We start from the raw sequence: 25,411 nt of genomic DNA, 5'->3' as shown, positions 1-25,411 counted from the left end.
GAAAACTGACCTTTTCCAGTCCTGTGGCCACTGCTGAGTTTTCCAAATTTGTTGACATATTGAGTGCAGCACTTTCACAGCATCATCTTTCAGGATTTGAAATAGCTCAACTGGAATTCCATCACCTCCACTAGTTTTGTTCGTAGTGATGCTTTTTAAGGCCCACTTGACTTCACATTCCAGGATGTTTGGCTCTAGGTCAGTGATCACACTATCGTGATTATCTGGATCATGAAGATTTTTTTTGTACAGTTCTTCTGTGTATTCTTGCCATCTCTTCTTAATATCTTCTGCTTCTGTTATGTCCATACCATTTCTGTCCTTTATCGAGCCCATCTTTGCATGAAATGTTCCTTTGGTATCTCTGATTTTCTTGAAGAGATCCCTAGTCTTTCCCATTCTGTTGTTTTCCTCTATTTCTTTGCATTGATCGCTGAAGAAGGCTTTCTTATCTCTTCTTGCTATTCTTTGGAACTCTGCATTCAGATGTTTCTATCTTTCCTTTTCTCCTTTGCTTTTCACTTCTCTTCTTTTCACAGCTATTTATAAGGACTCCAGCATCACAACATCAAATCTAAGTTAATTCTACACACCCTTCTCAAATTTCAACACTTTAATATCCTTTCATTGAGCTTTTGTTAAATAGAGAAGTAATCTGTTTTATAGTATTACTTAGTGTCCATTTAGTGAGTATACAGAGTCCTAGGAACAGCATGACCCTAAAGTTGCAAAAAGAAAGATTTAGCAAATCTTAAGTATAGAGTTGTAACATCACTCTAATGTCTATGATAAAATACTTGAGAATGATAAATCTGAAACAAGATGTTAACTATTTTTTTTAAAAGGACTACTTTGTAGTAGAACTTAAATAGCAATGGTATTTAAATCGTTACTAGATGCCCAAGACTTTGAAACAATCTCTGAAATACTAGCCTAGACAGTCTTTCCATGTTTGTTAGTCATTTCTAGCCTTTTCTCAAGAAAATCAAATACACACACATACTTTCCCAGAATTTTAGTCTTAAACCTGACAACCAGGAGTTACAGGTATGTGTTATATGAGTCAGTAGATGAACATCGTTGCAGAAGATGTCTAAGAAAGCAAACTGAAGTATTCTTGCTTACATGTGGGGAAATACATGGAGTGCGGGAGGCATAGGAGCATAGAGAAAAGAGTTCCAAGGTCGAGGCCATTAAGCAGTGATGTGAAAAGTAAGACCCCTGTTAGGAGACTATACTTCTTGCTAAAGTCTCAATGAAACTGTAAGGATGGCCCCCTTTCCTGGAAGCTTAAAGGAACCTGAAGGAAGAGGCAGCGGCTTCATCGCATCCAGTTGGTTAATCCCCTCTGTGTCAATCACTTGCGTACGGTCTGAATAGACTATAAATTCACATTTCTGGAGCCACATGGTCAAAATAGCACTTTATATTCAGTGTGAAATTCTTAAAATGAAACCCAGCTGGCAGATGGGAAGGATTCTGGGGGTAGGGGGAAATAGGGAGGGGAATATTGGGTATGTATGGAGTTCATGATTTTCCAGAAGAGCTTTTTATGCTTTGTGCAGATACAGGAAGATTTTTAAACATCTATGATGCAGCGCAAGTGAATTTGAAACCTAAACTAAAATAGTCTAATTTATAGTGTTTCATTAAAACATAAAAGTCGTTAAAGAGAGTTATGCAAGCCACTCCAAAGCCTTGCCTGTAAGGATAGAGTGATTTACTCATTGAGGGAATTCTTTTCAATTATTTCATGAGTGCTAGTTAATTATGTCTTTCAGTGCTTTAAATAAGTCCTTGGCTTAATATCCTAAACTGAAAGAGGGAGAGATGGAGGAGGAGACGGAGGGAAGGAAGGAGGGAGAGAAAGGGGTAGGTGAGGGAGGGAGAAGGAACAGCTAATCCAGTTCACTTTCATTTCCGTCTCATGTTAAGAACTTCCACCCATTGTGTGGTACACGTTTATCTGTCCTGGTTCCTTCTCTCTCTCCAGGTTGTGTAGGAAATATACTATGCATTGATGATTTACAGTGTCAGTGGTCATGTCAGAACTGAGCAAGCATCATGCCAGAACACGATGCTCTTATTAGTTATTGATGCAAGCCTTGCCCTCCTTAGGTCATACCAGACACCCGGCATCTTTACAGTTTATCAAGTCAGGTTATCCCTTCTAACAGCACCGAAAAGCAGGTCCACCTTTGACCAGGTGACTACATACTTAGTGTCTGTGGCTTCATATAAAAAGTCAGAATTCAACTGTTTCAGCAGCTGTAAGAGAATTCAACTTGCCCATGTGTTTTATGCAAACTGTGTGGCTAAACCAGCACCACCATGCAGGTTACATGTACTGTTAGGTCTGGATAAGAAACTTCAGTCAAATAGGCAAGGATTTATTTCTCATACCCTTATTTCTCTGTAATTTCATCTTCTCTTTTGGTATAAAAGATTCGATGACATAAATAGGCACCTAAAATTTACAAACCCTATATATTGAGGACTCCAAAGTGTAGATCCCCTTATGTTAAATATGATGAAGACAAGATATCATTCACTGAAAATAAATTTGTGGACTCAAAGAGGTAAATGTCATTTACATGCATCATTTTACATTATTTTATTGTTGATGCTTACCTTCTAGTGTAAAATTGTTAGCACAAGCCATCATTCGTCAGGGATTGTCATCATAGGATTATTGTTTTCAAGTGCTCTGGTAGAATTGCCATCTTACTGATGGAGAAGTCAATTTGGTAAGGGTAGAAAGAAACAGATAATAATTTCAGGGTAAAATAGGACTACTGTGAGAAACACTAATATTGCCTAGTCCCTAGAAAACTGTTACGTGTAGGAGATAGTAGTCAAGGATGTGCTAAGAGAAGGTCAGAGAAATTTTCCTGATGGATATGCTATATAATTCTGAGTCTAGAAAATGGGAATAAGTTCTACTTAGAAAATATTTTACAAATGCACCTAAAATAATGTACTTTTTTTTAAAGAACAACTTTTTATTTATCATTTATACTTTTTTATCAAGGTATAATTGATTTATAATATTAGTTTCAAGTGGACAACGTAAGTGATTGAGTATTTTTAGTTTATACTTATTAAAAGTTATATAAGATAATGGGTATAATTCTCCATCTGTACACTGTATCTCTTAATTCCATACCCATAATGCGCCACCCCCACTTCCCTCTCCCCACTGGTAGCCACTAGTTTGTTGGGTATTTTTAACCTGTGAGTCTGTTTCTGCTTTGCTCTATACATTAACTTTCATTATTTTTTAGATTTCACATATTAGTGATATCATGCAGTATTAGTCTTTCTCTGACTTATTTCACTAAGCATAATATTCTCTAGTCCTTCCACATTGCACAGATGGAAGCATTTCATTCCTTTCTATGGCTGAGTAATATTCCATTACACATGCATACCACATCTTTATTCAGTAAGCTCATGATGGCTTTGGGTTCCTTCCGTATCTGGGGATTGTAAATAGTGCTGCTATGAACTTTGCTGTACATGTATCTTTTCAAATTAGTGTTTTCATTTTTCCAGATATATGCTCAGTAGTGGAATTACTGTGTCATATGTTAGTTCTTTTTTCAGTTTTTTGAGAACCTTCCATACCACTTCCCACAGTAGCTGCACCAATTTCTATTCCTACCAGCAGTGTACAGGGGTTCCCTTTTCTCCACATCCTCACTAGCATTTGTTGAATGTGTTCTTTTTTAAAGTCTTTATCACATTTATTACAATACTGCTTCTGCCTTATGTTTTAGCCTTTTGGCCATGAGGCATGTGGAGTCTTAGCTCCCTGTCCAGGGATCAAACCTGCGTCTCCTACATTGGAAGGTAAAGTCTTAACCAGTGAACTGCCAGGAAGTCCCTAGGTGTTCTTTCTGCTGGTGGCCGTTTTGGCCTCTGCGGGGTGATTCTCATTGTTTTGATTTGTCTTTCCCTGATAATTAGCAGTGTTGAACATCTTTTCATGTGCCTATTGGTCATCTGTATGTCTTCTTTGGAGAAATGTCTGTTTGGGTCTTCTGCTCATTTTTTTAAACTGGGTTATTTGGGGGGCAGGGTGTTTGGTATGAAGTTGTACGAGCTGTCTATATATTTTAGTTATTAATTCCTTGTTGGTTATATAATTTGCAAGCATTTTCTCCAATTCTGTAGTGTGATTTTTGTTTGTTTTTTCCATGGTTTCCCTTGCTTTACAAAAGCTTCTAAGTTTAATTAGGTCCCATTTGCTTATTTTTGCTTTCATTTCTTTTGCCTTTGGAGATAGATCCAAAAGAAAATTGTTACAATTTATGTCCAGTGTTCTGCCTGTGTTTTCTTCCAGAAGTTTTACTGTTTCTGGTCTTACACTTAGGTCTTTAATCCATTTTGAGTTTGTTTTTATATATGATGTGAGGAGATGTTCTAATTTCACTGTTTTACATGTAAACTGTCCAGTTTTCCCAGCACCACTTAAGAGACTGTCTTTCCTCCATTGTATATTCATGCCTCCTTTGTCGTAGATTCATTGACTTTAGACGTGAATTTATTTCAGGCCTCTCTATTCTATTTCATTGATCTGTGTGGCTGTTTTTGTGCCGGCAGTATGCTGTTTTGACTACTTAAGCTTTGTTGTATAGTCTGAAGTCTGAGAGGGTGATACCTCCAGCTTTGTTCTTTTTTCTCAGTATTACAATGGTAATTCTGGGCCTTTTGTAATTTCATTTAATTTTAGAACTGTTTGTTCCAGTTCTGTGAAAAATATCATGGGACATTTTGGTAGGGGTTGCACTAAATCTATAGATTGCTTTTAACAATATGAATCCTTCCCATCCAAGAGCACAGTATATCTTTCCAGTTCTTTGTAGCATCTTTAATTTCCTACATCAGTGTTCTATAGTTTTCCGAGTATAGGTCTTTCTCCTCCTTGGTTAAGTTTATTCCTAAGTGTTCTTCCTCCTGTGATTTTAAACAGGATTTTAAAAAAATTTCTCTCTTGAATAATTCATTAGTAGTCTGTAGAAAAGCGACACATGTCTGTATAGTAATCTTATATCTTTCAACTTCACTGAATTCATTTATTGATTCTAATAGTTTTAGGGTGGATACTTTTGGGTTTTCTATATGAAATATCATGGCATTTGCAAATAGTGACAATTCTATTTCCTTTCCAGTCTGAATCCTTGTTTTGTCTGATTGCTGTGGCTAGGACTTCTAATACTATGGATACTGAACCATTCCTGGATCTTTGGAATAAATTCAACTTGATCATAGTATGTGATCAGTTTTACATATTGTTGGATTCATTTTGCTAATACGAAAAGTCCCCTACATATGAACCTTTAAGTTGTGGACTTTCCAAGATGCAGACAAGCATTCACATGTCCAGTCACGTAAGTGAAGTGAAAGTTGCTCAGTAGTGTCTGACTCTTTGCAATCCTATGGACTATACAATCCATAATTTTCTCCAGGCCAGAATACTGGAGTGAGTAGCCTTCCCCTTCTCCAGGGGATCTTCCCAACCCAGGGATCGAACCCAGGTCTCCCGCATTGAGGACAGATTCTTTACCAGCTGAGCCACAAGAGAAGCCCAAGAATACTGGAGGGAGTAGCCTATCCATTCTCCAGCGGATCTTCCTGACCCAGAAATTGCATCGGGGTCTCCTGCATTTCAGGCAGATTCTTTACCAACTGAGCTATCAGGGGAGTCATGTAAGGTGTGAGTAAAATTGTAGCTTGCCCTGTGTCTCCTACTGCTGACAATTTTTCAGCTGTAGCATCTCCCACAACTCCTCCCTCTTCTAGTCAGTAACTCTTCTTGCCTGTTCACTTGATGCCAGTCCCTGTATGCCAGCTATTGTACTTTTCAAAGTACTGTAATGTAAGACTAAAAAAGTTTTTGTCTTTGTGTTGTTTTTTATGTATTATATGTATGAAAAGTGTTATAAACCTATTATAGTATGGTACTATATAGCTGAGTGTGTTAGTTGGGTACCTACACTAATTTTGTCAGACTTTAGAAGACATTGGACTTAAGAACACACTCTCCAAACAAAACTCATGTAAAGAACTTACTGTATCTTGGAGATTTTTGCATCTATATTCATCGAAGATATTGGCCTATTAATTTTCCTTCTTTGTAACGTCTCTCTGTTTTTGGTGTTAGAGTAGTGATGGCCTCATAGAATGAATTTGTGAGTGTTCCATCCGCTTCCATTTTTTGGAAATAGTTTGAGGATAGATGTTAATTCTTCCTTTTATGTCTGGACCCAGGTGCCTCTGCATACCAAGATAGAATCTTTTCTCCAGTCTTGGCCACCCCAGATGCAGTGCCATGCTGTGACATGGAGTGGTCGGGGCAGAGTTGACTCAGCTCATGCTGGAGCTTACAGCCCACAAGGGAGTCATGGGAAAGCCAGCATCCTAGAGCAGACCTCTCTCCACCCTGCCCCAGGGCAAGCCATGTGTTTCTCAGGAGTAGAGTTCAGGCTTCCCACAGTCCTTCTGTTGGTCTCAGTAGTCTTCCAAAAAGCCAGGTGGACTGGGACACCCAACATAGTTCACTCCCCAAGGCAACTAACCACCCTCGTAATCTCTTTCTTCTGAGTTTCCTCCCAGAGGCACAGATCACAACCTGATCACTTTCCTTTCCTTCCTACTCAGTCACCTGTGTTATCTTTCTTATAGCCTTAGTTGTAGAGTCCTTCTGCCAGTTTCTGGTTAGTTTTCAGTGAGAACTGTTAAAGATATCGATATATTTTTGATGTGTTCATGAGAGGAGATGAACTCTACAACCTCTTACTGTACCATCTAGATCCAAACCCTCAATGTTTATTATTTTTTAAGGATATTGTATTCAATGGAGAAGGAAATGGCAACCCACTCCAGTGTTCTTGCCTGGAGAATCCCAGGCAGGGATGGTGGAGCCTGATGGGCTGCCGTCTATGGGGTCACACAGAGTCGGACACGACTGAAGCGACTTAGCAGCAGCATTGTATTTAATAATGAGGAATCCAGTTTTAACTGTAATTTGCTTTCACAAATAAGACTGTTTCTGTAAGAGACTGCAGGGGTGTGGGTATGTGTGAGTATGGATTTGAGTATTTTAATTTTATTTATTTATACTGTACTTTGTTTCACAAGAGGATTGAGGTGATAGACTCTAATATTGATTCTGACAGTGGATATGATTTTATGCAACACTCTTTACTCAGACTGAAATGGGTGTTAATGACTTCCCCTCTGAGAAGGCTTTTGATTCAGACAGAATAAAATGTGTGATTTGAAATATACACTTAGAAGCTCTCTTATCCAGACTGATCTGAACTGGTAATCAAGAACTGGTTAAAGTATCTTGTCATTAAAAAAATAAAATATATACCCTAAGTAATTTGAGTTAAAACATACAAATGGTACTGACCTTTTGATATTGGTCCAAGGCCTTTTCTCTGAGTACGTGGCCACTAGTCAGAGTTCTGTATTACATTTCCTGCATAAAACACAATCCTTACTTATGATTTTCAGCTCCTGTTTCCTTAAAGTGGAACCATAGTTAAAGAGGCTTGAGGAGCCATCTTCCCCCATTCCCTCCCATTCCTTTAGAGTTGTCTTACCTAAATCTAATTCCACAGCAGTTTGTTTTTAGTGACTCTTTTTTCTTGGTTTCTTTGAACCCATCCCATTTAGTTTTCTGTAGAAGTAGAAATTCCCCTTTCAGGTTCACATTTCACTCATTAGTGTCACATTTAACAAGATTACTTAATGATAATAACAAGTCTGATTGCCTTAGTGCAAAATTATGAATAACTCAGGAGCAGAAATGAGCAGATGTGCCAGAGAGCAGTCTGCCCCAGTCGTGAGCATCAACTGCCCCAGTGTTGAGCATCAAGGGTGTGGTCTCGTCATTCCAGTGTGGTATCCACCAGGCATGGATGTTGACTGTATAGTCAGCCTTAATCCTTGTCTTGTAGTAGGGTGATGAAGAGTCAGCTAATCCTAGACAATTAAGTGGCGGTTAATTGAGAGAGTTTTGATCATAACTGTATGAAATTCTGTTTTGAAGCCAGCTAAATACTTGTCTTCATTTGTGACTGCTTGATTTTTAACTCGTATTACACCGTCAGTCCCTCTTTTGGATCAGTTATATGGTAAATGTTATTATTTCTGTCGTGCTTTCTTTTTCTTCATGGCACTTACTTTTCACTGGACTTTACTTACATATTCACTTAGTATCTGTCAGTTTCTTCCACTGCTGAGTAAACGCCATGAGGCCCGGGACTTGAACTGTGGACCTTTGTATCCCCAGAGCTCAAAACAGTGAATATGGAGAGAGAGAGAAATGTGACTGCTTCTTTCCAGCGCTTGTTTCAGGCCAGTTTGACATTCTCACTGGTCTCCTACCAAGATCGAGTGATTTCTACTTTGAAGAAGAAAGGAGGACAGAGAGTACATCCCATGGACCTTTGGTGCTCCTCCGTGGGGAGCTTTCCAGTCCAGTTGCTAAATCTCCTGATTCCAGGGAAGGAGCCTGATGGTTCATGTTGATAAACCATGCATTGAATCATTAACAGGGCTTTCTTCTTTGATTTTTGCCTTTAAAAGGTCAGTTCAGAGTTGAGTTTTTCTGCCTCAGCATTACTGATGTCTGGGGTGGATAGCTCTTTGTTGGGGGGAGGGGGACGCTGTCCCGTGTATGTTCGGATGTTTGGCAGTATCCCTGACTATTACCTACTAGATATTTGTATCAAGTAGCCACTCACCCGCTTCCCAACCGCCCTCTGCCAAGTTGTGGCAATCAAAAATACCTCCTGACGTTGCTTCATTTCCTTGGGTGGGGGGAGTGGGTAGGCAAGGAAATAGTTGCCTTGCCTCTTCTCCCCAGTTGAGAGCTAATGGTTTGGACTAGTCCTGGGATGACAACAAGGACCCAAGGCCACACTAACAGTGCTGTGGTAAATCCAGTCAATGGCTTTTTAACCTTCATTTCTGGTGTTCTCTTTATGTCTGATTGTAATGTTCTCCAGACTTGTATTTCACAGGCTTTATTCTGAGTTCAGCTAGTCCTGTGTGGGCTTTTTTGGCTAAAATTCCTCAGGACAGATTACCACTTAGCTTTTCTTTCCTCAGGCTGCCTGCAAGCCTCTTTCCAAGCTCATGTTTCTCAGTTGCCAGGATCTTAGGCTCCTGACTAGATTGCCAGCAGGAAAAGAAATTCTCTCCCTGTGACTAACAACATGGCAGTTTGTTTCAAGGCCATTTGTTACCTGTTCCCCTTGCTCAGATGTGTGATTGAGGCAGCTGTCAGCTTTTTCTGCCTTTCTCCCCCATCTCTCCACGCCTTCCTGTTTTTTCTTTCCCTCCCAGTGTTTCCATGGTGGCTCCTTGCTGGAGCCAGAGGACAAGCTGCTGACAGGAATATCCTTTGAATATCTCTGCATCTGGACAGGGCCACTGGCACCGTCCATTGGCGGCTGAGCAATGCATGGCTTGCCATATTTGTCTGTCTCCTGTTTAAGGCCCAAGAATTTGAATCTACTCCAACATCTAAATGTTGTTGTTGTTAGGACAGCATGCTGCCATAGTACCACAAGTCCAATATTAAACATGTTTATTTGGGTTCCATATATTAATATTTTGATTTGTTGCTTCTGCTGTTGCTTTCTTACACCTCACAACTGTGACGCTGAGGTAAGGGACACATTAAGTCCATTATAAAAGCCAAGTAAACCAGAATATATAAACTACATTTTAAAGATTTCTGTGTCTTAACCGTTGCATAAATATATTTTTTCCTGATATTTTGTTGAGTCAAAGAATCCTTTGAGTTGGCCAACTGATAGTGGTTTATTAAAGTACATTGCTGCTGCTGTTGCTAAGTCGCTTCAGTCATGTCCAACTCTGTGCGACCCCATAGACGGCAGCCCACCAGGCTCCCCCGTCCCTGGGATTCTCCAGGCAAGAACACTGGAGTGGGTTGCCATTTTCTTCTCCAATGCATGAAAGTGAAAAGTGAAAGTGAAGTCGCTCAGTCATGTCCGACCCTCAGCGACCCCCATGGACTGCAGTCCACTAGGCTCCTCCATCCATGGGATTTTCCAGGCAAGAGTACTGGAGTGGGGTGCCATTGCCTTCTCCGATTGAAGCGCATTAGGGTACCAATATTGAATAAGCAAGAAGTTGCACCTTGAAAAATCAAAGCATGTCCTCCTGCTTGTCTGATCAGATAGCCATTGATCAACGTGTATTTATGGCACAGAGACTTAAGTAACAGGAAAAACTGAGTATGAGGCATGGCCAGAAACCAATTAAAAAATATACAAGAGTGTTTTTCAAAAACATCTGAAGTGTGAAATAGTATAGTAATTGTCATTCATATGTCAGGTAACATCAGGTTACTGTGAATGTTTTAGTAAAGTAAGTCTTTAGGGGATGAAATTTGATGTGCCCTCTGAGGCACATGTTAGATTTGAAATATACCAGGCTCAGGGTCTTCTTTCTCTCATGCCATTTTGCAAAATCACAGGCTATGGTGGAAAAGCATGCAGTTCTGTAACACAAAAGCATAAATTCTCAGATTGGAAGGTCCTCCGAGCACATCTGCCAGTCCCCGTCTAAGTATTTAGCTAGGCAGAGGGGGAATAATCTAATTGAATTGATCCATTTCAATTATTGAGGCAGACAGAATTGTTGGTAATGGATGAGGTTTGTTTTTTTCCCCAATACCTCTTAACTTCATAAACTATGAAATTCACATCTTCAACACGTGCTTTACAGTAGCAGGGTATCTATCCCCCCCTCCCACCCACTCAGCCATTTCAATATACACAGTTAATGAGTATTAAGTTAAAAAAAAATAACCTTAAAAGAATCAATTTCATGGAGAATGCATCTAGTTAAGCAAGCCATTTAAACAACATTTTACTCGTGTGTAGCAGACCATTTTATAAGTTACTGATAGCTTTACAAGTCTGTGTTTCAGACAAGCTAATTGGCTGTCTCTGATGTGTTTGGGGCTTTCACTCATTAACTCTCCTTCCTGTCTAGTACATACTTGACTAGCTCTCATTCATATAGGTAGGACTAAACAACCATATTCTCTTGCCAGGAGAAAGTTTTTCATAGGTGGATTTTTTTCCTACTTATAATATTTACCTTCTTGAAATAAAGACAAATCGTTATGAGTATTCTCATACACTCATGTCTCCCAACCATAGAGGATGCGGAAGCAAGTGTAACATCCTAGAAGTGCTTGGCATCCAAAATGAAAGCTGTTTTGAAAGAGTGGGATAAAGGAAGGAGAGAAGAGGAAAGAGAAAACGGTGAGCTGTTGGAAACTGGCTGCCTCTTCAATTAATGGCTGTGTTATAGATGTTATTGAACAGTCCGATGCCTGCACCTGCATGCAGAGACAAGTGTACTGATGCTTCTCTTTTTGCATATGTCAATGCTTTCCATTCTCTGCGATAAAAATTAGTTGCTTTATTTGGACATAGATTAAAGGAATAGCTCAAAACATAAGTGTCCTGTGGGTCTTGGGATTTCTGGACTGGGTTCTGTTTTCCTTGATAGGCTGTTTACTTTTTGTTTGCAAAACAATTCACTGCAGCTGCCTGCAGGCATTTGTATATAATAGAGTTTAAATCACTTAGGCCTACAGTTTTGAAACTGTTCATGAAATCCCACCTTCTAAACCTTCGCCTAATTAACTGTGAAGAGTGGTAACTTCTCTCCAATATTCAGTCTCTCTCCTTTACAAACATTTTAATATGGGATGAAATAGACTACATATTGTGTTGCCCGTATCATTATACTTTCATTGTACTGAGTACATTTATGTCTGACATTGTACTGGGTACGTTAGAGGATACAAAATCATTTTGTCATTGTCTATACCCTCAAGGAACTGACTCATACATATGAAAAAAATTGGAGAATAATTCTCCAAAATCTGTATGACCTTAGTAAAACTAGAAGATCCTAGTGAATCTGGGTGAAAATGAAATTCACATTAGACTTGTGGAGCTGCTTCATCCCCAGTGAGTCTGAATATCTTAACCTATTAATTTATATAATAATTATTGATAATGTCTGTTTTAAAGAGAAAGTAATGGTTCATATAACTGAATTCATAATTGCCAAAAAGCAGAAGAAACTCAAATGTCCATCAGCTGGTGAACCTGGATAAACAATATATAGCATATCCATATAATATAACATTCAGCTGTAAAAAGGGATGAAGTACTGAAGTACTGTACATGGTGAACCTTGAAAGCATTATGCTAAGTGAAAAAAAGCAGATACAATTTAATTTAAAATATGTAAGTGATCAGAATTGGCCTCCTGTGTAGAGAGGTATGAGAATTTAAACTTGTAAATAGAATATTCCAGAACTTGAGAGTCATTGAATATATAAATTTAATGGAAGAAATTTTTAAGAATTCTTATTGGAAAAAAAATCTTAACTATTTCAGGATGTTTGATTCTTAGTCTAAATGCTTAAAGAGAAAACTGAATATATTACACTTATAAATGAAGTTTTGAAATGGACCTAAACAGTAATTCAAGTTTTTTCAATGTATTTGTTAAAACTTAACAAATATATAAATACAGTATTAAGATTTTTAAGTTGACTATAATAGCTTCAACAAAAACTACATTTCAGATACTATAAATTTAATAAATGGTATAGTCTCTTTTAAAACTGCAAAGTAACAATAACTGGTATTTCTGTGCACTGAAAACCATCCTAAGAACACCAAAATCCCTCACACTGACAGGTTGCCCCACACGCTGGAGATCTGTGCCCTTTAGGAAGTCTCCACATGAAAGAAACCCAGACTGAACACAGAGAGCAAAGAAGCAGTGCTTTGCTGAGAGATGACCCTTCTGTCTGCTAGACCACAATTGAAACCATCTGAAATTATAAGTGGATCTTGGCCAGGTTATAAAAGCCAACTTCTCTGTCCCCCTAGAGTGTGAGGCGCAGTGGAGAGGAGGAGGGCTGGCAAGCCAGGTCACACTGAGGCCTCTGCCAAGTGCTCCTCGAGCCTCTGCTGGACAGAGCAGGAAGCTGCAGGAGGCTGTAGCCAGGGCTTGGCAATTTTTTTTCTCTAAAGGGCCAGATAGTAACTCTTCTAGGCTGTGCAGGACACAGTGTCTCTGTGGAAATGACTCACCTTTGCCATTGTATCATGAAAGCAGCCATAAATAACTGAATAAGCATGACTGTGTTCCAATAAAACTTTATTCACAGGGAATTCATAGTGCCTAAGTGCTGAGGAGGCAACCAATGGTGGCTACTGTGACTAAGGTCACTTTGGAAAGTTTCTTCTATAACATTAAGGCTTCCCTTGAGATGACAGGAGGACATCTCCTGCATCTTCAGAGGCGATCCTCTCCACCTGTGGATGGAGGCATCTGGGGTGGGAAGCAGGAGCTGGAGCAAGGCCTGTGTGCAGGAATCACCCCAGCTGCAGCGGGCCGGGTAGGATAACTGGAGTAGAGAAGGGTATAGATGGAGAGACCGGGTATATTTCATTGCTCCCCCAGACAGGAAGCACTCCTATCTAAATCTATGGCTTTTACAGTGATGATCTGCTAGGAAGCTTGGGGCTAAGTGAATAATCACCTCCACCCCCAGGTATATCAAAAAAGAGAAAATAGATGTAATTTGCTCTGTAATTCCAAGTTAACAAATTAAACACAAATAAGAATGTTTTTCAGGTCCTAAATCTCACTGCCAAAGCAAATGGGATGATTTTATTTGGCTCTTCTGGGGAAGGCTAAATCCTCCTGTGCAGTGAAATGCCGGATCTCTATGTAATTACTATCACAACATATAGCATTCTGTGCACACAGAGGTTACTGCCTGGGCAAGAAGACTTCTAATAAGGGTGAGGCTCAATCACAGGTCATAACCTGCAGTCATTTGTCTGGTTTTTAATTATTCCAAGGTCAGACATGCCGCACTTTGCTTAAGAAACAAGCCATATTATCAGAACTACATTTTTTTTTATACCCAGTGTTCTTGAAACCAATTGTCCGTTATAAACATAAACCCCAAAGTAATATTGTCATATTGGTTAGCATCAAGTTGTCATTTTCTGGTCCCTATTACAATAAAAAGAAATAATATCTGTTCTATGTGGTAGTATCTTCGGGACTGTGGCAAATTGGTTTTACTTGCATTGCTTATTTCTACCTTTAGTGACACATTTAGTGCCTTTCTAAGAATCCCACAAGCAGTACAATGGAAAGGAGAACAGCTGGTGCTGCTCTCTCTAGACTAACCTTTCTTTGAACCAGCTGCCAAGAATGCACTCCAAAGAATCTTAATGATGCCCAGCCACTTCATCTCCAGACCCCGTCCTGGAGCCATGGCTTGGGCAAAGTTCTCTTTGACTTTGTTGAAGGTTACTAAGTGAAACCTGTTCCATGAACTTCTGCAGTAAAAAAAAGCTAAGCTGGAGAACCCCTTTGCAAACATTCATACAAGATGCATGTACTTAGTGATGTGCTAGTAAGAGTTTAACAGCCAATTCTCTAGAAAGAAAAAGTCCTAGTTTGGTACTCTTGCAGATTTCCATGGTGTAAATTCTCCAAACCATGGCCAATTTCTTGACCCGTATGATCCGACATCCTTGTGTCTGGAGTTGGAAAGAGAAAGCATAGAGTCAATATTTAAATACAAAGCTTCTTCCCCAGTGTGACATGTGAATACAGTGAGTGACTGCAGTAAGGAGCTAGGTTGTAGCCAAGGCAAGTCCCACTCCCTTTTTAACAGTCATGGACAATGTCCTATACATTTTATAATACATTCAGGCTTTCTTTGCATCCTTTCTTAATTGGAGCCCTGGGGTAAATTTATCATCCAGACAGAACTTTTTTTTTTAATTGGAGAGAGAGAGAGAGTGTGTGTGTGTGTTAGTTGCTCAGTTGTGTCCAACTTTTTACAATCCCATGGACTGTAGCCTGCCAAGCTCCTCTGTCCCTGAAATTCTCCAGGCGAGAATACTGGAGTGGGGTGCCATTCCCTTCTCCAGGGGATCATCCCACCCCAGGGATTGAACCCAGGTCTCCTGCACTGTAGGCAGATTCTTTACCATCTGAGCCACCAGGGAAGCCTGTAATTGAAGTATAGTTGATTTATAATGTTATGTTAGTTTCAGGTATACAGCAAAGAGATACATATACACATACGTATTTAATGTGTGCATTAAGTATATACCATTAATATATACACATATATATTCTTTTTCATATTCCTTTCTATTATAAGTTATTACAAAATAACAAATGTAGTTCTCTGTACTACATACTAGGTCCTTGTTTATTTTATATATAGTAGTATGTATCTATTAATCCCAAACTTTTAATTTATCCCTTACCCCCAGACCATACTTTTATCAAAGAGTTAAGAATCAATATGAACCTGTCTCAAAAAAACATTATTCATGCAGTTCTTTTTAAAGACCATGCAGTGGACACATTGCTATGATGAAGAAATCCTGTTGAATCCACTGAATTCAGGACAGTTACCTGAGCTGTGTTCTCTCGCATCACCCTCCAGCTTTCCCTTCTACCCAGCAAATCCACTAGCTGCAGTTTTTCCCAGCTTTCTGAATTTTGTTGACAATCCTCACCCTGTCGTCTCTACTGTCTGTCTTATCTGTTGACCTGTCACTATCAGTTTGGAAGGAGCTGAAGCTGTCAACCTAGACTCCGTGAGTCCTGGTTCCTTCACAAAAGATGAAGAAAGAAGGTGCCTTCATTCCTAAAGTTTTTTTTTTTTTTTAACCATCTTCTACCAAGATTCTTCTTACTCAAATTGATGTACATGGTTTCAGAATTATTCCAAATAGTCACATCCCTCTTTATTTGAATCAGTTGCTTGTCTTACTTTCAGCTGAGATAGAATCATAGTGCTCTGAGTGAAAAAGCCTTTAGTAAACTGTGCAGCACTAAGCTGTACATAGCCACCAAGAAGCCAGGAATGAGGAGGGGACTTGTAATCTGAACACACAAATGGCAAGGACCATTCCCTTGTCAGGCTGCTGTTCTGTTTTGTTTTGGTTTTACAGTATTCTCTTGAATCAGTGGGACCCTGTATGTTAGCAAGGGGAGCGCTGGCACAGGTAGCTCATTAGAGCAACACTCTCCAGCCTCGTTCAAGAAGTAGGGGTTGCATGACTGAAGCTATGGGAAGCCAGCTTTCAGGATGCAGATTTCCAAACCTCCTTATTCAGCTCCTCTCCCTACCACATCCCCCCCAAGTGATAAGAGAGGTCCACTGTAATCGGCTAGTTTCCTGCAGAGAGAACATATGTATTGTGTGTAGATGGGGATATGGGGAAGCATCAGGGTAGAAAATATCCAGCTCCCTGGAGAAGGAAATGGCAACCTACTCCAGTACTCTTGACTGGAAAATCCGATGGACAGAGGAGCCCCGTAGGCTACAGTCCATGGGGTCGCAAAGAGTCGGACACGACTGAGTGACTTCAATAACAATAGTGTGTGACTTAAAAAAGCAATAAAAAAAAAAAAAAAGAAAGAAAATATCCAGCTTCTATCTCTAGTGGTGAAAGTATGGAAAAATAAGTGAATAGCTCCAGACAGGGGCAAGAGATACCTGCAGGAGCAGGACTGCTGCTGCTAAGTCACTTCAGTCGTGTCCGACTCTGTGCGACCCCATAGACAGCAGCCCACCAGACTTCCCCATCCCTGGGATTCTCCAGGCAAGAGTACTGGAGTGGGGTGCCATTGCCTTCTCCAATGAATGAAAGTGAAAGTGAAGTCGCTCAGTCGTGTCCGACTCTGTGCGACCCCATGGACTGCAGCCTACCAGGCTCCTCCTTCCATGGGATTTTCCAGGCAAGAGTACTGGAGTGGGGTGCCATTGCCTTCTCCAAGGAGCAGGACTACGCCAGGTGATATTCTGGACATTCGAGGAGGAAGTATTCTTTTAGCTATAGCAGAGACTGGTTGGTACTAATGGCATTGCATTTGCTAGGAGTAGGGGTGGCATATTCTAAGGTACACAACACAGTCCCACATATCCTAAAAAGCTGTCACACCTTGACAGACATGAGTGTGGGTCAAAGTGCTGTTTATAAATATCTGAGCTTACAAAGCAACTCCATGTAATATGAGAACAGTAACCCCTTGGGTGTAGACCCTGCTCCTCAAAAGTGTTTAAAGGAAAACGAAGCCAACTCAGACCATGCACTACTTACATGGTGTAATAACAAAAACAGAAGAAAAACAAGCAGCTTATCATTATAAATAAGATTTGCAGGTTTTTAAAAAGGAAAGACCTATCTTTACATTTCAGAAACTATTTACATGACTTCCAGAAATTTGGTCACAACAGATTTGCAGGAATTAAAAATAAAATTTTTAAAAACTATTTGTTTGTTTGGCTGTACCAGGTCTCAGGCGCAGCACCTGGAGTCTTTGCTGTGGCACATGGACTCCTTAGTTGGGGCATGTTGGCTCGTAGTCACAGCGTGTAGGATCTAGTTTCTGACCAGGAATTGAACCCAGGCCCCTTGCATTGGGAGTACAGAGTCTTAGCCACTGACCACAAGGCAAGTCCCAAAAATAAAATTTTTGAACATGTTTTTTGAAGGAAGGGCAAGATAGGGAAAACAGTGACTATCATTATAGCCTCATTAGAGGTTCGTTACATACGAAAGAATTATTTTGTTACTTCTCCACTCAGGGACAATGAAAGACATCCCCCACCCAACGAGGGGGTCTCCTGTGCTATGCAACGTGTCACAGGTTTAACAGCTGCTACAATTAGCAGCAACGAGAGGGTACCGATTTGTCCCTGTTATATAGGACTTTACAGTAAATGCGATGTGGGGATAATGGAATGCAGTAATGCAAGTCACCCCACAGTTTCATGAAGGAAGAAAGGGCCCTGATGACATAGCTAAAATAGGTTGGCAACTTATGGTGGCTTTGTTTTCCTATCTCTAGGGTGGATTCATGGCCACTGACAAATGCCCACTCTCTGTGGCCATCCCGAAAATAGCTCAGTGACCACAGGTTGCCAGGCAGCTGTATTCTGATGTCATTACCCCAAGTGCCATCGCCAGAAGCCAATGTGAAACAACCACCAGCTCCTAATTCCAGCAGTTTCCAGTTAGCCATGACATTTAAGCAGCTGATAAAGTAGTCAAAAAGAGTTAGATTCATTTCTCTTGAGTCATTTTTTAAATGTTTATTTTGATAAGAAAATAACCATTTAAAAAATGATGTTCATCATAAAAAACAGATCCCTGCATCGTAGGCAGTTTTTTTAACCTTTAATATGTAAGCATATGATTTATGTTGGTCAAACTTGAACACCTTTCTTTAAAATCATACTCTGGCATGTAGAAGGACAGAAAAAGCGATTATGGACAAGTCGAGTGTGTGAGTAGGTAATTTTTATTGTAGTACTGGGGGGAGGTGGTAAAATGTGCTCTTCAGATTAATATAGGAAAACAAAATAAAAATTTTATCCTGAAGAAAAAGTTTAAGACAGAGCATTGTCTTCATCTTCCCCTCTTTTGTATTGTACTCTTTGTTTTTAGGAACATAAAACTCTGAATAGTGAAAAGCTATGTTCCCACAGCAAACACAGTCATGTACTGTACTTGAATATCATTGGAATGCCAAACTTGTTTTTTAAATATTATAAATGTAGAGTGGTGTGGAGTCATTTGGATACCAGTAAAGTGAATATAGGAGAATTACATACCCAGTTAGGTTACAGATCTGAATAATTGATGCTTTTGAACTGTGGTGTTGGAGAAGACTCTTGAGAGTCCTTTGGACTGCAAGGAGATCCAACCAGTCCATCCTAAAGGAGATCAGTCTTGAATATTCATTAGAAGGACTGATGCTGAAGCTATAACTCCAATACTTGGACCACCTGATGCGAAGAACTGACTCATTTGAAAAGACCCTGATGCTGGGAAAGATTGAAGGCAGGATGAGAAGGGGATAACAGATGATGAGATGGTTGGATGGCATCAACAACTCAACGGACACGAGTTTGAATAAACTCCAGGAGTTGGTGATGGACAGGGAGGCCTGGCGTGCTGCAGTTCATGGGGTCGCAAAGAGTTGGACACGACTGAGCGACTGAACTGAACTGAACTGAACTGAAAGTGAATATGGGAGAATTAGATACCCACTTAGGTTACAGATCTGAAAATCTCAGGTTACCCACCATAGTTGTCGGCTTAACACCAGTAGGCTCCTTCATCTGGTGACCACCCTGTAATCAAAGCTTCCATTTCCTTCTCATAGTTAATATTCAGCAGGAACAACTTCTGAAACATAACTACCTTTGGACATCTTTATTAACTTCCAAGTGTGCCTGCATCATAGACTATATTTTCAGTTGCCTAGTAGCTAAAATCCTTATTGTGCTTTTGTATCTGATCCATACTGTCAAATATCACAAGTTACAATATTTTGTAATTATCTACATCTATTCCTAACATTGTTTTTAAATTACTTGTTAATACGCTACTAGACCATTTGGAGAAAGTAGTGTTAGTAATATGCACATACTGTGTTAGCCTTTAATATTACTGGATTTCTTGCCACTAGTCCTCTTGCCAGTTGTTAGCAATGTTTAAAATGCTGTTCTTTTAGATGTGAAGTTATACAGTGTGACAAGGGTATAACTTCCTTCCTGTACCAGATTTGCGTCCGACAAACTGCCCACTCTTGATGGGAGGCGTCGTTGATCAAATAGCATATTGCATCATAAACACAACTTCCCTCTGTGACACAGCCTGAAGCCCTCTTTGTGCCATAATCAGAGAGACTAGCCTCTGATTTTAAACTCCCTTGAGGAGGCAAACTGGGTTCTTGGTCCTGGTCTTCGCACAAGCAATTTCAGATTCTTATTAAAGTAAGTCATTTTCATTGCCCTAAAGAAACTAAAAGAATGAACCTTACATTTTCCGTAAGGGAGAATTCCTCTGATTTATAAAATACCTTGGCCAAAAATTGTTCTGAAGTCATGGACCCATTTTCTGATCTGTAAATGAGCTTCCCATTACTCTTCAGAATCAGAATTAATGAGAGTCCTTCCATTCTCAAGGACTTTTTGTTGTTGTTGTTAGGAGGAGTATTTGTTATGAATTTGCAGACATCCCTTGAAGGACTTTTGGGACACACTGAACTGTAAAGTGTTAGCATATTTGGGATTCCTAAAGTACCGTAAAAGCTTAGTGTTATTTATATCTTCTTACAGAAAAAATGTACACACATATTAATACCACTTTGAATGGAATATCTCTGCTGTTAACAGTAGTCTGGTACTTGTGATGATAAAGTCAAAATGAAACCACATTTAGAAGTGGCATAAGATTGGAACACCTTTTTTTTCTGGGTCAAGGTATTGATTAAGGTAACACCTTGGCAAGGGCTAACTCCATGACACATGGGGTTTAACTCAGCTTGTTGACAAAGAACGTCTTTGGATAATACTTCTTCTGTTGTTGCTACTCACTGTTTGATATAATGTAACCCCTGCTACCAAAGTACAATATCCTGTTCTTGTGTGACACAGTGTGTGTGCATGTATGTGTGTGTATGTAGCTCCATGGACTTTGTACTTTATCATACCCTTTGAGAGAAACATCATCAGTACTTCTGGAAACCATGATTATTTGATATTTATTTGCTGTCCAGAGTCGGTAATCCTGTATGCTTAGTCAGTATCTAAGAGTGACTTGTGACCAGTTCATAGTAGAATAGGTTTTTCCGATAGCATATGCTACACCCCACGTAACAGTTATAAAGTCTTGATTTTTTTCTCCCTGAAAATTCATGACTGGGAGGAAAAGAAAGCTGAGACTTTATGTATGTATATTTATATAAGTATATGTATATGTATGTACATGCACTCGCTTTCCATCTCTTAACTAGAAAACCACTTTCCCAGGTCTCAGAAACACATGCCAGAGACACATATTTAAATGAGAGAGACAAAGGCTTATTTAAATTATATTTTTTTGTTGTGTGTATGTTTGATCAAAATAACTGTCTTGTGTAATTGATAGTGTACATATTATTGGCTGTCACCAGTTTAGTAAGTTAGCAAGGTGATATAATGAAAGTCATTCTGCTATAATTACTTTGATTGAATTGCAACTTTTTGGTGTTTTGCTGTGTATTTTTGACCTGTGCCATAGTACATATAATTCTTTCTCAGACTTCATCAGACCTCCCATGCTGTTAAGTGAATGGGTGGAATGGTAGCTCGCAAGCAATTCATTCACCCCTAAAGAAAACACTCGCAGGTCACAACATATAACCCATGTTATAACCACAGCTGCAGATGGGATTCTAGAAAGTCCTGAACATCAAGTTCACATAGCTTCTTAAAATGCCCCTACTTCATAACTCACTAAATTTCAGTAAGAGAAAGATTCTGATGTAATTAATAATCTGTTTCTCTCCCTCCCCCCAATTAAGGTCAAAAAATATTTTGAACTTGAACCACTCGCACGTGGAAAACGCTGGATTCTGCAGCCCTGCTCACTGGATGACATGGAGGCACTGAAAGACAGCTTCTCTCAGCTGATAAACTTGTTAGAAGAAAAAGACCATGAAGCTGTAAGAATGTGAAATCTGGTGAAGAAAATGGGTTCCCACAAGGCCTTGAACCTATCATGTTAGTTTCTCCTTTTAATTTTATTTTGGTATCAAGACTGTAATGGCTTCAGTATCAGTTTTCTCCCAATTATCTCAAACTCTCATTTCTCTGCTAAAGTGAATATTCTGTAAATCAGGTGACTTATCATCGGCATTACCGTCAAGTACACACTACTGAGAGAGAATTTATTCTCTGTTTACCACTAATTATCTTCACCTCATGTCTCTTCCTTCTGTTGTTCTAAGCGGCTCTTCTCTGTGCTAAAATGGATGGAATTTGTGGCTCATAGAAATCAATCCCTTACAGAGGACTCAGGGAGACTGAGAACCTTGGCTCATTTACCCTGGGTTTGGGGTGGAGTGTTGTGTGACTGGCGTTCCCCATAATATGTGTATTATTTTCAAAGTCTCTGGGTGGTTTTATCTTATTTTTAAGTTTTTTGTATACTGGCCTTACAGCATATGGGAAAAAATAAGCACCAAAAACTTCAGTTAATCACCTTATCAGAAAGGAATATCCTTGCCATAGTAAAATTGACTTCAAAGAACTTAAAGACAAGATGCCTAATTTTTTTTTATTACATCTAAAGTCTCCCTCAGTCCCCTCTCCCTCAGTCCACTCTTTGTTAAGAGCAAAGACATTATTTCCATTTTTGAAAAGAGTTAGAGGAAATTTAGGCACAGTGCATGCATCACTGATTACTACTTCATCAAGTCCTCAAATATTTTTTTAATGGAAAAATTACTCCACATTAAGTCAAGCTGCAGTGTAATATGTTTCTGAAAACCTTTTTCTAAAAATCTTATGTCTGATCTAAATAGAGAAAGTAATTTTTAAAATAATAGGCAAAACTTTTTAAAAACAGCCAAATGAAGTATAGTTTATACTGGCTAGGGCTTAAGCTGGTGTGGATTTGACAAAGATAATAAAGGCAGAATCATCTGTGTAGTCATTCAGTAAGTGCTAATGTAGTTTAATGGAGTCTGTCAATGTCTCCATCCAGTAATTAAAGGTCTATCAGTATTTCTATTATAAACCTCTATTTTCAGGGGTTTCAGTATGCCCTTAAAAGTGTGCTAGGGCTGCAGCAAATAAATAATTTTAAGGCCTAGATTCAGTCTTTGGAACTGTTTTTTTGTTTTGTTTTTGTTTTTTGCATTTAGTTTAAATGATAAAATTATACAGAGATAAATGTACAGTTTTACCAAGTTTTGGCACCTTTGACTTTTTCTAAATCAGGAATAATCTATGGATATTGAAGTTAATGGATAAAATACCCTTTGGCACATTTTGTAGATTTTTGACCATTTAAACTGCAAAGTGAATGAATGAGAGAAAACTGCTCCTTTCACCTGAGCAATAAAAACATGTTTGGAATTTTTTTTCCATTGACTGATTCCCAAATACCACAGACTCGCATTCAGTTACAAGGTGATGTAATACCTTGTAATTCTCCAGAAGATATATGTCATTCAGATACAGTTTTTGTGGTTTGATCTTGTGGGTAAATTTTAAGGAAATCATTACCTTTGAAACATTGAACACTTCTTTTAAGCTTTCTTTTTTTGTTTTTTAATGAAATGAGTCAAAAAAGATTCATATTCAGATTTGGTCTGCAGCATCCTGGAATATTTTTAAAATGTAACCCATGAGCAGCACAAAACTTTTATTCCAATGACCACTTGCACAATTCCTGCTTTTATTTTGTCCTGTTGTGCTCATCTTCTATGAAAAATAAATGATTATTAGGCATTGCTTTCTCTGCAAGTTCATTAAATGTAGAATGTTGTCTTTTTAAGATCCCGTAGCTGAGTGCTCCTAAGCCATCTGTTAAATGACTTCCCGTTGTCTGTGTGTGTTCATATGTGCGCCAGGGATGGGCTTCTTCTCAGACCCACGACTGTCTGCAGTGTCTCAGCCGTCAGAATGAAAACAGTATCAATCAGTACCCAACAGCAGCTGTTTTTGACAAGTTTCTGTCTGACGCCTAATGCTTTACAACTGTCAATAAGGCTCCTTCTTTGTCTAGCAGTTCAGAGCTCGCCGTCTTGCTGCTTCCATGCGGCATCCTGTCCTTGTAACCCTAGAATTTGCTGTGTTTGGGAAATCCACTTGGGGGGAGGGGAGGGGGCTTGGGCGGACATGGGTGGGTGGGAGGGTGGTGTGCGTGGTCTGTCGTATTCCTACTTCCTGTAAAGTGCCACAGGTGTCTTAGTTTGCATATTTGAATATTATATAGGAAAAACAGTCTGTTATGTATTTCTTCACTTAGCTTCTTGTTATATTTATGGAAGTTACCAGTTTTTGTACCTTCTTAGCTCAAGCAGTTGCCTTTTTGTAATGGCAATTAATTTATATGACAGAACTTTGTATCTCCTGTAGTTTACACTATCAGTTGCTAACTAACTGCCATATTGCCCTGTCTTTCTATTAAAAAATTCTGTATCTATACTTAAAGGTTAACAGATTCATGTGGACAATTGCCAGGCAAGAAGAACTCGTTTTGTCCGTGATTTATATGATTTCCACTCTCTTCAAGTGAAAATAAACGCTGAGTAGAATTGATGTTTTCAGACTGACTCCTTCCAACTTTAGCATTTGGGAGTCCCAGATTTCTGTTTACATTTGTGTTGCCTGTTTAAGTCTTCAAAATAAGTTCTGCCGCTCTTGGGTCAAAACAAATGATTAATTCACATTGCCTTTGAAGCCATTGTGAAAACCTTAAGAGACAAAAAAAGAAAGAAAAAAAAAAAGCACAAGGGTCTTTTCCAGTTGGTTTGTCTTCAGCAGCAATTTACTTTCATTGGAGCCATTCCTTCAGAATGAGTGAGCACAATCGGGACGTTAATGTCAGATGTCATCCTTCAATCAAAGCATCATTTTATAATATTTGCTGTAGAAGCAACTTTCTAAGAGTAGCTGTTTGGTGCAATGAATTTTGTCCTTTAATGTGGATTGATGCCCCTAAGAAGTAAGTAAATATTTTTAAGTGACTCAAGAGGAAATGCTGTGTATTTACAGGTCCATCCTTAAGGATAAGAGTATTCTGTAAAAGAAAAAGAAAAATTAAAAGATAGATGGACGAAGAAGCTAAAGAAAAAGGGGAGAGCAAAAATACATGATAGAAAATGAAAAATACAATCCCCAACACTTGTTTGGTCCCAACATTATCCTGACACATTATTCAACTACACAGAAAGCTTGCAACACCTCATGTCTAAGCTAGGAACCAACCAGCCTTTCTAGTTTTGTTTCCAAGGTAGGCAAATTAGCATTTACCAAATTCCTAAGCACTTCAGACATATCCAAACAAAATGTGGACAAAGCTGTAAGATTTGCAGCAAATGGGGTTTTCTTAAAAATGTGCAGATGGAATATTCAGACTCCAGTGGAAATCTAATATTCATGCCTGGCTTTATCCTCTTTATAATTTTAGAGTGCATTTTCATTAACCTCCTGACCTAATGGTGCAAACAGAAAGAAAAAGATATGTGGAGGGGGCGGGAAGTGGGAGTTCCCCTTGGGGATCCCTCCTTTTCAATGCATTTGGAGGGAAGGATAAAACTTTAGGAGAATGTAGATTCCCTGCCATCTTTTTCCCAGCCTGGGTCCTAGAGATCTGAAGTTCATGCTGTGAAATGCATTATCACATCATGTTGGGAATTCCTGGATCCCAAGGGTTCACAACTTTTGGTCCCCACTGAGTCAGCATGATTAAATGATTTGCATCTCAGGGTTAAATGT

General features: G+C 39.2%; 1 protein-coding gene across 2 annotated transcripts in view; it reads left to right on the top strand.

Annotated features, from left to right (window-relative positions):
- ARL15 (ARF like GTPase 15) overlaps window positions 1–24,232 on the top strand; it is a 470,719-nt gene extending 446,487 nt beyond the window's left edge. For both annotated transcript variants that reach the window (XM_086361689.1, XM_086361688.1), the window contains one exon: window positions 21,487–24,232. In XM_086361689.1, the coding sequence (XP_086217815.1) occupies window positions 21,487–21,639 (153 nt within the window). In that variant the 3' untranslated portion in view covers window positions 21,640–24,232. The remainder of the gene's footprint in view (window positions 1–21,486) is intronic.
- The last annotated feature ends 1,179 nt before the right edge of the window (window positions 24,233–25,411 follow it).

Source organism: Bos grunniens, chromosome 20 (assembly GCF_055505025.1).
Source record: "Bos grunniens cultivar Pamir isolate PY7600 chromosome 20, Bosgru_T2T1.0, whole genome shotgun sequence".
In the NCBI taxonomy this organism is placed as follows: Eukaryota; Metazoa; Chordata; class Mammalia; order Artiodactyla; family Bovidae; genus Bos; species Bos grunniens.
This window is presented reverse-complemented; position numbering and strand designations above follow the sequence as displayed.